Source organism: Schistocerca cancellata, chromosome 4, assembly GCF_023864275.1.
Source record: "Schistocerca cancellata isolate TAMUIC-IGC-003103 chromosome 4, iqSchCanc2.1, whole genome shotgun sequence".
Lineage (NCBI taxonomy): Eukaryota > Metazoa > Arthropoda > Insecta > Orthoptera > Acrididae > Schistocerca > Schistocerca cancellata.
In genome coordinates this window covers 692,428,282-692,444,032 of record NC_064629.1, presented here as the reverse complement: position 1 = coordinate 692,444,032, position 15,751 = coordinate 692,428,282, and the positions used below count along the sequence as shown (strand labels likewise).

At 36.7% G+C, this 15,751-nt stretch overlaps 1 protein-coding gene across 4 annotated transcripts in view; it reads right to left on the bottom strand.

Annotated features, from left to right (window-relative positions):
* Nucleotides 1-12,200: 12,200 nt before the first annotated feature.
* LOC126183575 (LIM domain and actin-binding protein 1) overlaps nt 12,201-15,751 on the bottom strand; it is a 216,577-nt gene continuing 213,026 nt past the window's right edge. For all 4 annotated transcript variants that reach the window (XM_049925669.1, XM_049925670.1, XM_049925671.1 and 1 more), the window contains one exon: nt 12,201-14,473. In XM_049925669.1, coding sequence (XP_049781626.1) covers nt 14,471-14,473 — 3 coding nt within the window. In that variant the 3' untranslated portion in view covers nt 12,201-14,470. The remainder of the gene's footprint in view (nt 14,474-15,751) is intronic.

Here is a 15,751-nt window from a genome sequence, read left to right as displayed (position 1 = left end):
CCTTACTATATTAGGCGACTTTAATATAGATGCCAACTCAAATAGTATAGTAAACTTGAAACCCAGTGATGTACTGACCTCATACAATCTTGTAAATATAGTTAACTCTGACACCAGAGTGATGGACACATATTCCACTAGAATACATTATGGTATTGGATAAGGTAAATTACAGTAACTTAGATTTTCTTTATTCTGACCACTTCTGTCAGGTGATAGAATACATAAATTCAATTATGCCTAAAATAACAAAAATTGTGCTACAGAAATTAATACTGAATACCCCAAATATTAATGCTCTTAAAGACAAACTAGTAAATGAGAAATGGGATTCTGTGTGCCAGGTAAAAGGCTTTGATGAGAAATGGAATGAATTCTACTCAACCCTACTGCATCATTATGAATATAGTTGCCCAGTCAGAGAAATCCATAAGGTAGTTAACCACTGTCAAAATGGAAGTAATCCTAGACTAAAACTCTCACTAAATCTGATTAGGCTCAGGCAGCAAGTACATGATCTAAACCAGCCTTATAAAGCTACTACTATGCAGGTTTTCAAGCAAAAATACAATAGGGCCAAGCAAACTTTTAAAACTGAAATTGTTAACTTAAGGAAGCAGATTAACAGCAAAACAATAGAACAGTCTGACAACATAAGCAAAGCATCTTGGAAGCTGATTGACAAATACCGAAAAGCTCCCAACAAGATGAACATGGAACCACTCAGCATAAGACATGATGATAACATTACAAAAAACCCAAATATTATTTGTAATATTTTTAATAACTACTACATTTCTGGTGAACAATCAACCCATTTTATAAATTCACAGGTAGAGACCCGATGCCATCTCACCCAATGTGCCAAATTTGAATTTGTGGAAGTGAATGAGCAGGAGGTTCGCAGGGCAATATACATGCTGAAGACAAAATTTTCATCTGGATGGGCTGGCGTATCCACTGCTATTACTATAGCGTGCTTAAAAGAAATCTCTAAACCTCTTACTCATCTGATTAATTGCAGCATTAGAGAAAACATGTATCCAACGGTTCTAAAAATGAGTGTAGTAAAACCAGTGTATAAAAAGGCAAGTAAGGAAGATGTCTCCAACTGTTGACCAATATCATTAATTCCCACTTTTAGTAAGATATTGAAAAGCATTATCCTTTCTCAGCTAACTGCCTTTTTCACAAAACATAAACTGCTTTTCGATTCGCAGCATGGCTTCAGAAAAGAGCTAAGTACAACCACATCAGTTACACAGTTCATCCATGACGTTTACTGTCTGTCGGACCAGAAGATGCAGACTGCAGGTATATTTTTGGACCTGACAAGAGCATTTGATACGGTAAACCATAGGGTACTTCTTAAAAAACTAAAATCTTATAGTATTGGGGATCAAGCCATGAATCTTCTAACCACGTACCTGCTGAATAATAAGCAAAGCACCAAATTGTCATAAAAACTAGATAATAAAATCATGAACTCCCAGTCCATCAGTAAACCTGTATTACAAGGTGTACCATAGGGCTCAATTCTTGGACCCTTTCTCTTCCTTATATATATTAACGACATTGCACAACCCATTAACTCCCATATTGTAAGCTATGCAGATGACACATCAATCTTATTCTATGGGAGTGGATCTAATGAGCTAGAATCTCTTGCTACTAGTGGTGTAACAGAAGTAACAAAATACTTCAGTGATCAGCGACTCAAGGTGAATGTCACCAAATCTCAACTACTGACATTTAAATCAGGCAGTTCTCACCACAACAATATGAATATTGTGTGTAATATCTCTACAACAGAAAATGGTAACTGTCAATTCCTGGGTGTGTATATTGATGAAAATTTGCGATGGACATACCACATTAATTTTGTATGTGGAAAAGTCAGTACTGCCATATATCTCCTCAACCAGATTGCAAAGATAGTTCCTAGCCAAGCACTAAAATTAGTATATTATGGAACACTTTACTCCTTTCTCAGTTACAGAACTGAACTACGGGGCTGTGCAGCTGATGTACATTTAAAAATACTACTACTACAGAAAAGAGCAATAAGACATATACATGGGATGCGACATAGGGATTCATGTTGTGAAGTGTTTATGCAGCACAAATATCTGACAATATATTCTCTGTACATATTCAAAATAGTTGTATTTTTTATAAGTCAACCAACAGAAGCTATCAAGGGCAGTGATGTACATGATCACAACACTAGAACAAAGTGTAACTATTTCCGTAACAGAACAACGTTAAAAATGACTGATAGAAGTCCATATATCAGTGGTTTGATTTGATATAACAAGCTACCAAACACTCTAAGAACATACACGGGAAATGTTTTTAAAACAAAATTAAAATATTTTCTAATAGAAAACTGTTTATATTCTTTCAACGAATTTTAAGATAGTGATTGTAACATGAGGCATTAGCATATCAGTTGTAATGTGACAAATGTAAAAAATAGACATAAGAAGCAACAGCTACAGAATATAGTGTATTTTATAAGTGTAAATGTAGCCATAGTATTAAATCTGATGTTTGAAAAAGCCATCATTACGATGGCTCCACACAAAGAAAATATAAATAAATAAATAAATAAAAAATAAATAAATTTTGAGTTTAAAGGGAAGAGCTTCCAGACGCTGATGAAAGTACTTGTACATCTGGCTATCAGTAGATTTCCTAGAATGACTTCAGAGCATGATCCTCTTAAAGCAGCATATGGTGATACTGGACTGATAATAGTTGCATCTAGCTATGACTGAGATTACCATGCTGCCTCAAGGTATTTCAAAGGCCCTGGGAACCAAACTAAACTGTGTAGTTCCTTAAGATTGCGTCCATGGATAAAATTCTGCAGGGAACAGGGAAGATACTCTGGATGGCTGTCAACAAAAAGCTTCAATATTTATAGAAGAGCTCCTACCACAGCATGAGAAACTGCATAGGGGGAAATATTTTGGGTAATGAATCGCGTATCCTGTTCCCTAGAAGAGAACAGAGGCTTTATAGTGTACATCACGGTTGATAGTTTTGCTGTAGAGGAAGTAAAGCTATCAAATGGTATCCTGATGTCAGTTTGAGAAAAGTAGAAGTGAATGGACTTGAAGAGGAGACAGATACACAAAGCTCACCCCTGGAGAAACTTGCCCATGACACCACATTGAAAGAAAAACACACACATTTATGGAAAAGGGATAATTTGAACTATGCTGAGCTGTTCAACTGTAAGGTCCATATTATTCATCTCCTCATGTTACACAGAACTGGACAGTGAATGGGAACATAATGCTTGTTCACTGGAAGCTGTATAACCTTCCACACCACCTAAGTCCAGTGGGGGAGTACACCATCAGCCATCAATTATGCACCTGCATCACCAGAATCATAGGTCTGAAGGCCTCACCAAAAGTGCTGGTATTTGAAGAGCACACAAATGGATTACTATCACTTAAGTCACTGTATATGATACAGCAGAGGTGTTAGACAATCTGGGACAATGTTCATACATCACCAACATGAATCTAAAAATCGGATACCATCAATTAGAGGTAGCACTGGAAGACTGACCTATTATGACTTCCACAGTCCCTTTAATTGATCCTCCCCCTCCCAACAGATGGGTTCAAATGACTGTCTCCTTGGCCAGGAATGAAAGGTACGTTTGTGGACTACATGCTGGCTGCGATTCCTGTGTGTCACCAATGTTGTTGGGTACAGTTCGTGTGGCTGCATCTACAACTTGGCACAATTCAGCAACACATACTTGTGGGCTATGAGGCTGTGATTGGTGCACAGAAAAAGTGCTTAGTTAACTGTTGTTATTTCTCAAATCAAGTGAAAGCTCACATTGTTGCCAGCATTGTTGTGTACAAGCCCCAGAATAGCGAGAGTGAATAAATCATGTCCTGACCATGGCACAAGGTGTGAAAGGCAATACTGTCAATTCTATGATGTCACTTATTTTTCATGCTACCATCCAGAGCTATTAGCAACTATCTGCCACGGTCAGCAGTCAACAGCACCAGCCACCAGCACTCTGTGTGCTATCCAGTTAGTGCCCTAGCAGCCAACAGATCTGCAGAACCTCACACTACTAGTGGAAGTCAGCAGTGCAGTGGTGAACTCCTAGCTGGACACAGATGCAGCTGTGTGTCTGATTAATCAGGACATGTACTGGTGCATTAGTTCACCACTGCTGCAGCAAGCTCTGCATAGAGTGGTGACATGCACCAGGCAGTTGATCCCATTGTGGGGTTCAATTGCACTTCAAGCTAAGTACAAAAATGTAGTTAGACCACTAACCCTGTTTGTAATAAATTGGTGGATGACAAATAACATTTTCTTCTTAGATACTTTTATGATTTTTGCTTTCTAAGTTCAAAATCAAGTAGATATAGTTTCAACCATTATTCCATTCCAGGAACTTAATACAATATTTGCACAGTACAAGCAACTGTTTGAGCCTAAATTAGATTCTGCAAATCTTTTTGAAACACACATATCATTGAAACAATCAGCAATACCCAAGTTTTACAGAGTGCATCCACTGTCATTTGCCATGTAGAATCAAGTCAAGGCATAACTAGAAAGGTCAAGAAGTCCATCCATCCATTCCAATGCCTTTTATACAGTCATTGCCAGGTCAGATCTGGTATGGTGTGACTCCAGAAACTGGAGAACCAACAAAACTTGTATTACAATGCAGTTACCACTCCCAAAGGCATTTTAAAGCTTCTGCCAGCTCCCCCCTGGGGGGGTGGGGTGCAGGGGGGGGGGGGGGATCCAAGTACCCTTCTGTCTGGCTGTTGAAAGTCGTGTGGTCAAATGTGAAAACATTTTTCGAAGTGAGAATTGCGTATCTGATGCAGGATGTGGTCACCAGCCCAGTATTTACCTCAGTGGATGTTGAAAGCTGCCAGAAACTCACATAAAGGGTGGCTGGCACACTGGCATACCCATCATTAATCTGTGAAGTGGATTCAGTCTAGGGCCAGTGCACCTCCCTGTGTCCCAGAAGGAAGAGTTCATTTACCTGGGCAAGTAGACAGGTTATAAAGTACTATGAGAGTAATATCTCCAGTATCCTCAATTCAGTGAGCAATTCCAATGATAGTTGTGAAAAAGCATAAGGAGTCAGTCAGAATAAGTAGTATATGCAGGAATGGGCATCTGCATGTTCAGTCACCACACTTGCACATGTGCTACATGGATCAGGCCCTTGCTCTTATAATTTAGCGAAGTTATTTAAACAGACTAATGTCCAAATTGTTTTTTTCTCAGGGTAGTTTGATTCAGTGTGCTCTACCCCATCGTGAGCAACCCACTAACCATTTATTTTTGAAATTGGGGATTTATAAAATTAGATGCCCAGAATGTCTGGCCAAATATATTAGACAGACAGGAAGGTCATTTACAATCAGATTCAGCAAACACTTGCTAACAAAAAAGGGGCAAATTAAAATGTATTCCCCCTTTCCTGAACACCGAAAAGCTTCAGGCGATCAGTCCCCTAGTTTGGAAAATCTTATAATCCTGCGCATACAAAACAAAGGGGAAAAATTAAATTTGCTTGAGGAATTTGAGGTTCCAAAACATATTTACTTCAATTTGCCATAGCTTTTAAATGAACAGTTATTGTTCAAAAATGAGGCATTTTTTGATTCTATGATGTGCTTCTTCAAATGAGTTTATGAATTTACATTAGTTCAGACAATGGGTGTTTGTCCCGTTATTCACACAAAGCCTTCGATAGTTAGAATCCGTAGTGTTGCCACCTGGCAAGCTTTCTGGTACAACATCACCATAGGCCTTTGGTTTCTTTTAGCTTGTAAGGTTGTGCATATATGACAGATGTGAACAGACCATATTTTGTATCTAAGGGAATTGTCTCCATATGGTAAGTCAAACAATGTGTCTGTCTTATTGTAAGCTCTTTCGACATGCAGTTTGCTTCCTCCTGTTGTATGACGTCATGGTTTATATATTTTAAAAGTGTTGTTTTTCTTCTCCAGATGATTTTTTGTGCTGTACTTTTAAAAATCACATTCGATCTTACCATATGAGCATTGTCTTTTATTACCACATTACTGTAAACCTTCACAAGGTAGTTTTTTTTTTTGTTTCACTTTTATGGCTATTGTTAATAATCCTGTATACAACCTAAGGTCATTCCTATTTTAGGTACAATTGTGACTTTCAACATTGTTCCAGATTTTAGTGTTGTACAAACCTCTGTGAAGTGCATGGCAGAGGGTATGTCCCATTATACCAGTTATTGGAGCTTTTTCCCATTCCATTTACATATGGAGTGTATGAAGAATGACTATTTGATTGCCGCTTTGTGAGCTGTTATTAATGTAATCTTGTCCTCACGATTCCTATGAGAGTGATAAGTAGGGGCTTGTAGTATATTTCTAGAGTCATCATTTAAGGCCCATTCTTGCAAATTTTGTAAGTATGCTTTCTTGGGACAGTTTATGTCTATCTTCAAGCATCTGCTAGTTCAGTTGTTTCACCATCTCAGTGACACTTTGCCACACATCAAACAAATCTTTGACCATGTGTGCTGCCCTTCTTTGTACACGCTCAGTGCCCTCTGTCAGTCCTGTCTGGTACATGTACCACACACTTGAGGGATGTGTACCTTGTAGGATGGGTCACTTTCCTACAGATCAAACAAACCTTTGACCACGTGTGCTGCACTTCTTTGTCTACACTCAGTGGCACTGTGTGTCCTATCTGGTACAGGTCCCACACATTTGAGCAATATTGTAGGATGGGTCACACCCATGATTTGCAATCAATCTCCTCTGTAGACTGATTGCATTTCCCTTATATTTTACCAATAAACTGAAGTCTGCCATCTGCTTTACATACCACTGAGCCTACGGGGTCATTCTATTTCATATTCCAACAAGTGTTACACCCTGGTATTTGTATGAATTGACCAATTTGAACTGGGACTTTTTGATATCATAATCCCACCATACTACTTTTTTTCTCATTTTTATGAAGTGCACAGTTTTACATTTCTGAACATTTAAAGCAAGCTGCCAATCTTTGCACCATTGTGAAATCTTATCAAGATTGACTGAATATTTGTACAGCTTCTTTCAGGCAGCACTTAATTATAGATGAATATATCACCTGCTGAAAGTATGAGGTTACTATTAATACTGTCCACATGAGCATTAATATACTACATGAACAGCAAGGGCCCAACACACTTCGTTGGAGCACCCTTGAAGTTATCTCCTACATCTGTTTATGACTATGCATCCAAGTTAAAATGCTGTGCCCTCTCCACCAAGAAATCCTCAATCCAGCCACAAATTTTGCTTGATACTCCATTACAACATAATAAGTATAGATGTGCCACTGAATCAAATGCATTTCTGAAATCAATGAATAGTGCATCTACCTGACTGCCTTGATATATGGCTTTCATAGTATATCATGTGAGAAAAGTGCAAGTTGGATTTCACGTGATCGATGTTTTTGGAGTCCATGCTGGTTGACATGTAGGAGGTCATTATGTTTAAGGTACCTCATTACCTTTGAACTCAGAATATGTTCTAAGATTCTACAACAAATGGATGTCGAGGATATTGTGCGGCAGTTTTGTGGACCACTTCTGCTACCCTTCTTGTACACAGATGTGACCTGTGCATTCTTGCAACCTCTGGGCATGATTTTTTGTTCCAGAGATCTACCATAGGTTGAGTTAGGAGATGGGCTGGTGGGGATTCAATTGGGCCCTGAGGCTTTATTTAGTTTTGATTCCAGCTGCTTCTCAACAAGACTGACCCTAATACCTACTTCAGTCATCTTTTAAGTGGTAAAAGGATTAAAAATTGTGGCACTATTCCTGGGTTTTCCTTTGTAAAGGAACATTCAAAAATTGAGTGAAGCAGATCTACTTTCACTTTGCTATCCCCAGTTTCAGTTCCCATCTTTTCAGTGAGTGACTGGACATGAACTTCAGTGCCAGTAATACCCTTTAAATATGATCAGACTTTTTTATGTTTTGTGAGAGATTTTTCAGCAGTATTCTGCTACGGCAGTCACTGAAGGCTTCTCTTGACAGCCAAACATGTTTCATTCAGTATCTCTCTATCTCTAATGCTATCCTTTCTTTCACACCTATTATGCAGTAGTCTTGTTTCTTTACAGTGACTGTATGCAATGGAGGGTCCTTCCATCATGAACTGTTCTACAGGGCACATACCTGTCCAGTGCTTGGTCAACTATTCTTTTAAACTTAAGCCACAATCTCTCTACAGGCCCATGTTCCTAGCTAAAAGTTTCAAGTTCCTCATTGAGACATGATACTACTTCTCCTTTACCTAGTTTACTGAACATATAATCCCTACTACTTGTTTTAGTTGTCCTTTACACTTTAGTGATCATTGTTGTAGAACCGCCTCATAGTCACTGATACTAGTTTTGATATGGACATCATCAGTGAGGTATTGTCTATTTCTTGCCATTAGATCTATTTCCACCATGAGGGGGGTTCTGAACTATCTGTTATAGGTAGTTTTCAGAGAAGGCATTTAGTAATGTTTCACAGGATGTGTCGTCATGCCCATCACTACCAAAACTGTAATAATCCCAATTAATTGTTGGACGATTAAAGTCACATCTGATGGTTACAGTATGACTGGGGAACTTATGTAAAGGTGAATTGAGGGTTTATCTAAAGTTTTCAGTTTCATCAGGGATTGAGTCTGCAGGTTGACAGAATGATCCAATTACAGTTTTATGCCCACCCCTGATACTAAGTCAATCTCACATGCAGCTTCAATTTATATCTCAGTGGATTTGAGTTTCTTGTCTAATGTGACAGATACACCACATCTATTTACCAGTGCCATACCCTTTCAATATATACTTAAATTTTCCACAAAAATCTTACTGCTGTCAACTTCAAGTTTTACTCAGCTTTCTGTATCTAATATGTTGGTGCCACTGCTTTTTAGGAGCACTTCAAATTCTGGCAATTTGTTGCAAATGACTCAACATTTAACCACTAGGATTTTAATACTCTTGCCTGTGTGGGGTATTTCTTTGGATCTTTCACTGATACTTCTGGGTCTCCTACAACTATAATTACCTGGACTAGGTGGAGAGTTGCCTAATCTAAAAACCCTTGTGTACACCTCACACACAGTCAGCTGCCTGTATAGCAGCCTCTGATGTGTGGTGCATGTCTGACCCCATGTGATATAAACCGCCTGCAACCCATTACTTTGCAGCGTGTTGTCTGCAGAGCAGTGTAGTTGGCCAAAGCATTTCATCTGAGAATACAGACGTGGCAAGGCAGACATTTTTCTTACTATGACACTGCTTTAACGTAACTGACCGTATACTTCCATTAGCAATAGAAGACTCTGAATGCTAGGTTTTTATTTCACCCAAACTTCACCTGTCAATTCACTAGCTTATTTAAACATCACTTTAGGGGATATGCAAAATGAAGGCACTAGTGCAGCATGTCATTTACTGGCCAAATGTTGATGTCACCATGGAGCATACCTTCCAGAACTGAAAGGCCTGCAACCATAAACAGGCAGCTCTGGCACAGTGTTTCAACCCCTGGCCCCATCCCAACCATCAGTTTCACAAAACTGTTCCAGGGAGCAATATGGTTGCCAATTGTTGATATATTCTGTCATTTCCAATGCTTGACAGTGCTCTGTCTACCATACTTGTAACAGAAGAGGCACCTACTACAATAATTTTTCACAATGGCTATGCACAATAGCCGGCCAGAGTGGCCGAGCAGTTCTAGGTGCTTCAGTCAGCCGCTACGGTCACAGGTTTGAATCCTGCCTCGGGCATGGATGTGTGTGATGTCCTTAGGTTAGTTATGTTTAAGTAGTTCTAAGTTCTAGGGGACTGATGACCTCAGATGTTAAGCCCATAGTGCTCAGAGCCATTTGAACCATTTATGCACAATATGATTAGTCTGAAGTTGACATAGTCTGTTGTGCTCTTTATCCTAGTGGTTTGGAAGGTAGTTAGTGACTAGACTACTTCTAAGCTATTTCTTGTACACATTAATGCACTCTCCTTCAGTGCATTCACTCTGTAGTGGGATACAGCCTTTCAGTGGTAGTTGTCATTTGTTGAAAATGTACAAGTATTAAGTCAGAGCTATTTTATGCTGCATCAGATTCTACAGTTACATGTTTCATTCTCATGTAAGGGGTTCACAACAATTAGGCTTCACTTTTAGACATTCTGTCTTGAAAATATTGTTTCTATTTTACATCACTACATGAGCATGAGTATGACACTTTTACTGACCACCACAGACAGCTTCTGAAATACAGGCTGAAATGTTAAAGTATATTTACAATGGGTAACTTGCTGCTATAACTGTTACATAGCAGATTGTGACATGACTTTGTCATATTCTGTTTTGTCAATGACACAATAATACAATGAGAAAAGGAGATATTACATAATTTCCCTCTCCCACTATATTAAAAGTTGCTTCTGAAAAATAATCACTTGTCTTAGTTTGTGCACAATGTTGTTAAATTCAGTTGGAAAACAAATTCTTAGCACTGTGACTCGATTTACATACACCAGGATGCTGTGTCATCTCCTTTTCAATATAGTTTGAGGAAAAATGAAATTATTGTATGGCATTATTGGCCAGGAGGCCCCATGCGAGGAAGTTTGGCCACCATATTGAAAGGGCTTTTTAGTTGACGTCACTTCGGCGACTTGTGAGAATGCTACCGCAAGACCATGAACTGTGGACAAGTTTGAGGAATTTCCCTATCAGCAATTCTCATGAGGCTTTTACAGGAGGCAAGGACAATGTGTAATATACATCTCAGTCACAAAATAGCTTGACTGATAAAAAAGGCTGTAACCATTAGAGTTTTTATGCCTCCATAAAGGTATTTACCCTAACAAGGTTAGAGAGCTCTTAGTAAAATATCCCTATTTTGATATGTATTGTTGTTGACTATGATTTTATCTGAGAAGATATCTGAACTCTTCAACTGAAATTTAGTTTAAGCTAGACCAAACAATTTACAGTTGGAGAATTGGTTTTACTGTATATTTTCTTTGTTTCATTATCCTTAGCCACTTTCTAAATTTAGAGTTTTTATACACTTTATTACACTGTACAATGCAGTTCCCACAACAACAAATTTAAAAAACTGAATAAGCCTTATCCACATATCTGCTCCATCTCCAGTGATTAATGAAAAAGTAATTCAAAATTAAACCTGGAGTTGCAAAAGATTCTCACTGGACAACTGCTCATATAAGTTAATGCACAGATTGCTTGATTGTGAATCAAGGCTGTGAGCTACTTCTAGATTGAATCTGTGTGAGATTAATCACAACTGGTCTGCTACCAACCTAAGCACAGTTTAAGAACAATGCTCAGTTTGGCAGTTTTAAATACTTGTCTACACAAATGCCTAGCTGATATATTTTTACACATGAAGCAATGTTTACATAATTCACAGACCCAGCTGTTAGTGGCTATAAGGTTCATGTCCAGACATCCATGGATGACAAAGGAGCTGAAACTGAGGGTATAAAAAAAAAAAAAAAAAAAGCGCTGAAATGCTGAACTTCATTTTCAAATGTTCATTTCCAATGAAAATATATTAGTACAGCCCCATTTTAATTCTCACACCATTGCAAAGACAAGTGATATTACGATCGGTGACATTAAGGAAACAGCACGAGGTGCTAAAATTGAACAGAGCTCCAGGGTACAATGGAATCGCTATCTGATTTTATACAGAATTTGCTGCTCAATTAGCCCCTCTTTTCACCATATCATAATGTAGGGTCCTCTAACAAACTATGCCCAATAGATGCAAGGAAGCCCAGGCCAATTCTTTCTGCAAGAAAGGTAGCAGAAGTGACCCACAAAACTACTGTCTAATATCTTTGTCATCCATTTTGTTGCTCTGAAAGGGTTGGAACATGTCATACAGACACTTAAAATGGTATGCATGAAAAAAATCTATGGAAATAGCATGTTTGAAACATGTCAAGACTATTATCTCAACATAGATAGGTTTCACACCATGTCCTTCCATGGACCTTGCTTCTCATCTCAGTCTCAGGACACTCTCATGGTGTTTGTACCATTATTTAATTGATACTCTCTATATAGTATGCAAAATAAATTCAGCAGACAGTTAAAAATGACATTTTACTATAAATGGTCTTGTCAGTAAACGAAGAACTTAAAACTGAATACTGACAGTTCTGCACTGTCATTAATACACAGACTAATGTGCATAAACATATAAAGAGGACTGATTCACTATACAGAGGGCTAATAGGCTACACAGTAATATGCTTCAACATTTGTTTAATTAATAATTAATAATACAAACATATCAATATTGACATCAGTATACCAAAATGAAAAACATCTGAAAACTACACAATTACATAAATGAAAATCAGTATAACAGATTTTAGTATTTATGCACATTAAACTTTAAGATCAAAAAAATATAAACACATGGGAAGACTGTTCATATGCTCAGAATATGTGCTCCTAGAAAATGCACATAGTCACTTCCACGACTGATACTCACAATGATACTAATTATGTTTCAAACAACATGAGCTCTGTACATCAGTACAAATCACTTTTAATTGTGATGGTATCGTGAATGTTCCAATGAAATTCTAAAGCTATTCATAAAGCATACAGCACCAAATTTGTTTAGAGGTCTTGGAAAAATTCTTTTATGAAATGAAAAGTCATTGAAATTCACAGAATCTCTCTCTTCTAAAATTGAAGATACTATAGTTACCTATCTTATGCATGCCTTTAAAAACTGGCAAAAAGAGACGGAAAATAATATGTGGACACTTTGCACAACTGTTGGCATTTTAATATCAGCACCATACATACGAGTGAATTCAGAACAGGAAGTGCTATTCCTGTAACTGACGTGAGGAACTACAAGAAAATAAGATCATGAATATTCACTTGGTTTAGTTACATGAACTACATAAACAATTCACTGAAATTAGAAGAAAAAATCTAGATATATTGACATATAGTACACAATTTGTCTGGATGCCTTTGTCCCCTATCGTTTTCTCTCCTGACCATCCATCTGCCACCTCCATTCCTCATAATCTTTCCTCCATCCTTCCATTTCAGAGATAGAATATTAGTTTCTACAGCTCTTGATTGAAGGAGCAATAAATAGCAAAATGTGGGATTCAGAAACACACTGTGTGTTTGTGTTATTTCAATGAATTGCTGCACAATGCAGTGTGTTCCAGCTACCCACTAGCATCAAATGATGTTGATGTACAATAATTTCTAAAATCATAAAAATGTGATATAATGAACAAAATGTGATATAATGACAGTGTATAAAACTATGCCATTTTTTTTGTATTCAAACATATCTAAACATTTATAAAACAAAACTTCATGGAACCTTAGGTTCATAAGACAGTACTAATAACTACAGTAGTATTGGAAGGAATAACAATTTCTCAATGAGACAACACAGTTTAAAAATTGCAGGTATCAGCTACACCTGATGTTATCAAATATTCAAATTCATTGTTGCAAATGACAACACTGTTTTTAAATGTACATCTCAAAACTAGTTAACAAATTATATCCAACAAAGCAATAAAGTCTATGATATACATACGTGAGAGATCTTGTGACTTTATCCACAATCACCTCAAAAATACTATGAAAATATTGGAGTAACAAAAAATTTATGCTAATTAAACAAAACGCCAAGAAATACATTTGTAATAATTAATCCATATGTATACATTATTACCAGTTTCAGTGCAATTAAAATTTGTATATCACTATGCAATATATGAAGAAAATTTATAGCTGTCAAAAATTTAGCTATGTTAGAGAATTAAAATGGAATAATTACTGTACACAAGTCAGTTTGAATAGCACAGCAGTTTCATTTCATGACATGGCACAATTTTGCTACTGTATATTACCATTAAATGCTTTTTAGAACGTTTGGTAGTTTGGTACACAATATTTCTGAAAGTAGAAAAAATTATTAACAAAAAGGTAGTTTAAGCAGTTGAAACAGCCGTAATAATACAGTAGCAGCGCCAATATTAGTAACAGCTACATTTAACTACAGTGAGACAGGAGAGACAATGCTATTTAGTTAAGTAATTCCATTAGTTAACATATTAAATTGAAAGTAAGAGAAACATTACATGGCTACACAAATATGTTTTCAACAAAAGCCACTGAAAAGTTATAAACATAGAAATTAAATACCTTACAAAGGTTTCAATTTATTAATGACACTTAATATTAATTTAACATCTTTCGGGCAATTACATCAAGTTGTATGAAAATTTATTCCTTATACAGTATTTGCAGTCTGTGCAGAGAGCTTCAATGAGAGAATTTGCAGCTTCTATTTCATCAGTCACATTTTCACTGTAAAAGAAAAAGCAAATGTCAGCAAATGTGTGTAATGCATTCAGCTTATAATTACTTCTAGTAAATATAAAGGACCAAAATTAATCACACAGAATGCAGAATCAGAGCAACTTAATAAAAATTTGTGCAAGTACATACAGAATACAAAAAGACAAAGTGCATACAAAACTTTAATATTAATTAAGCAAGAAAGATGTACACTGATATGAAAAACAGCAGAGCTCAGTAGCTATTCCATTTGCATTAGGCCTACCTCAATTCTTGGTTTGCAAATTTCTATTAGTGCTGCAGTAAACAATGTTCCTGGTAAAATAAGCTTTCATTTTTACACCACACTGACAAGTATTCATATGTATGCATAAAAAAGTATGTTGTGCTAAATAAATAGTGAGGAACTGAATAGTGTCACTGAAACTGCAGTGGCTTTCTTTGAGGCAGTGGCTTTTCTGAGTGCATAGTGAGAGTATGTCTGCAGTATTTTTTAAATATAAAAAAGCAACAGCAAACATCTTTGATTAATATTTCATTGACAAATTAACATTAGCAACATTGGCTAGTAAAACACACAAAAGTATTTTATGTTATATAGAATGATGGAAACAAAGTTGGGAATGGGATGCAAGAAACTGGCTGTGAGAAACAGATGAAGAGAAACAGGACAGGTAAAAACAGGAACTGCATTAAGGGCAGTAGATAATGATTTTTCTTATTTCAAATTCCAATAAACCATTTACATTAATTTCATTTGATTTGATCTTTACTTCATCCTGAAGATTACATTCTGTACAAAGAATGCTGCTGTAATAAAGGACAGATCAAACAATAAAAACATGATGAATATATTTTCTAAATAAGAGCTTTTACTATTTGGTATTTCTTTAATCACATTCCATGTGCATTTGGGTGAATGTTAAGTATCAACATACTGATTGATACAGAGAATATAATCTTATAAAATATCTTCATTTACACAACACTTTTTACAAATAAAGGTTATATAAAGTTAAATGGACTTTCTAACAATAACTGAGGTGTATGGTGCAAGACGAATGTTACAGGTTCTTGTTGGAACACGAGAAGGATTTAAACCCCTGTATCCTGGTAACAGGAAGCTTGTTATAAACTTTTATCCAAAAAGCATAACCATCTACTGTACTTGTTATAAGTGTTTATCCAAAAATTATAACTATCTACTGTACTTGTCTGAAAGTGCAGTGCTTTTGTGTAAATTTGGCTACTTTCTTGTATCATAGTTGTGAAGGACACAGTTTTCTT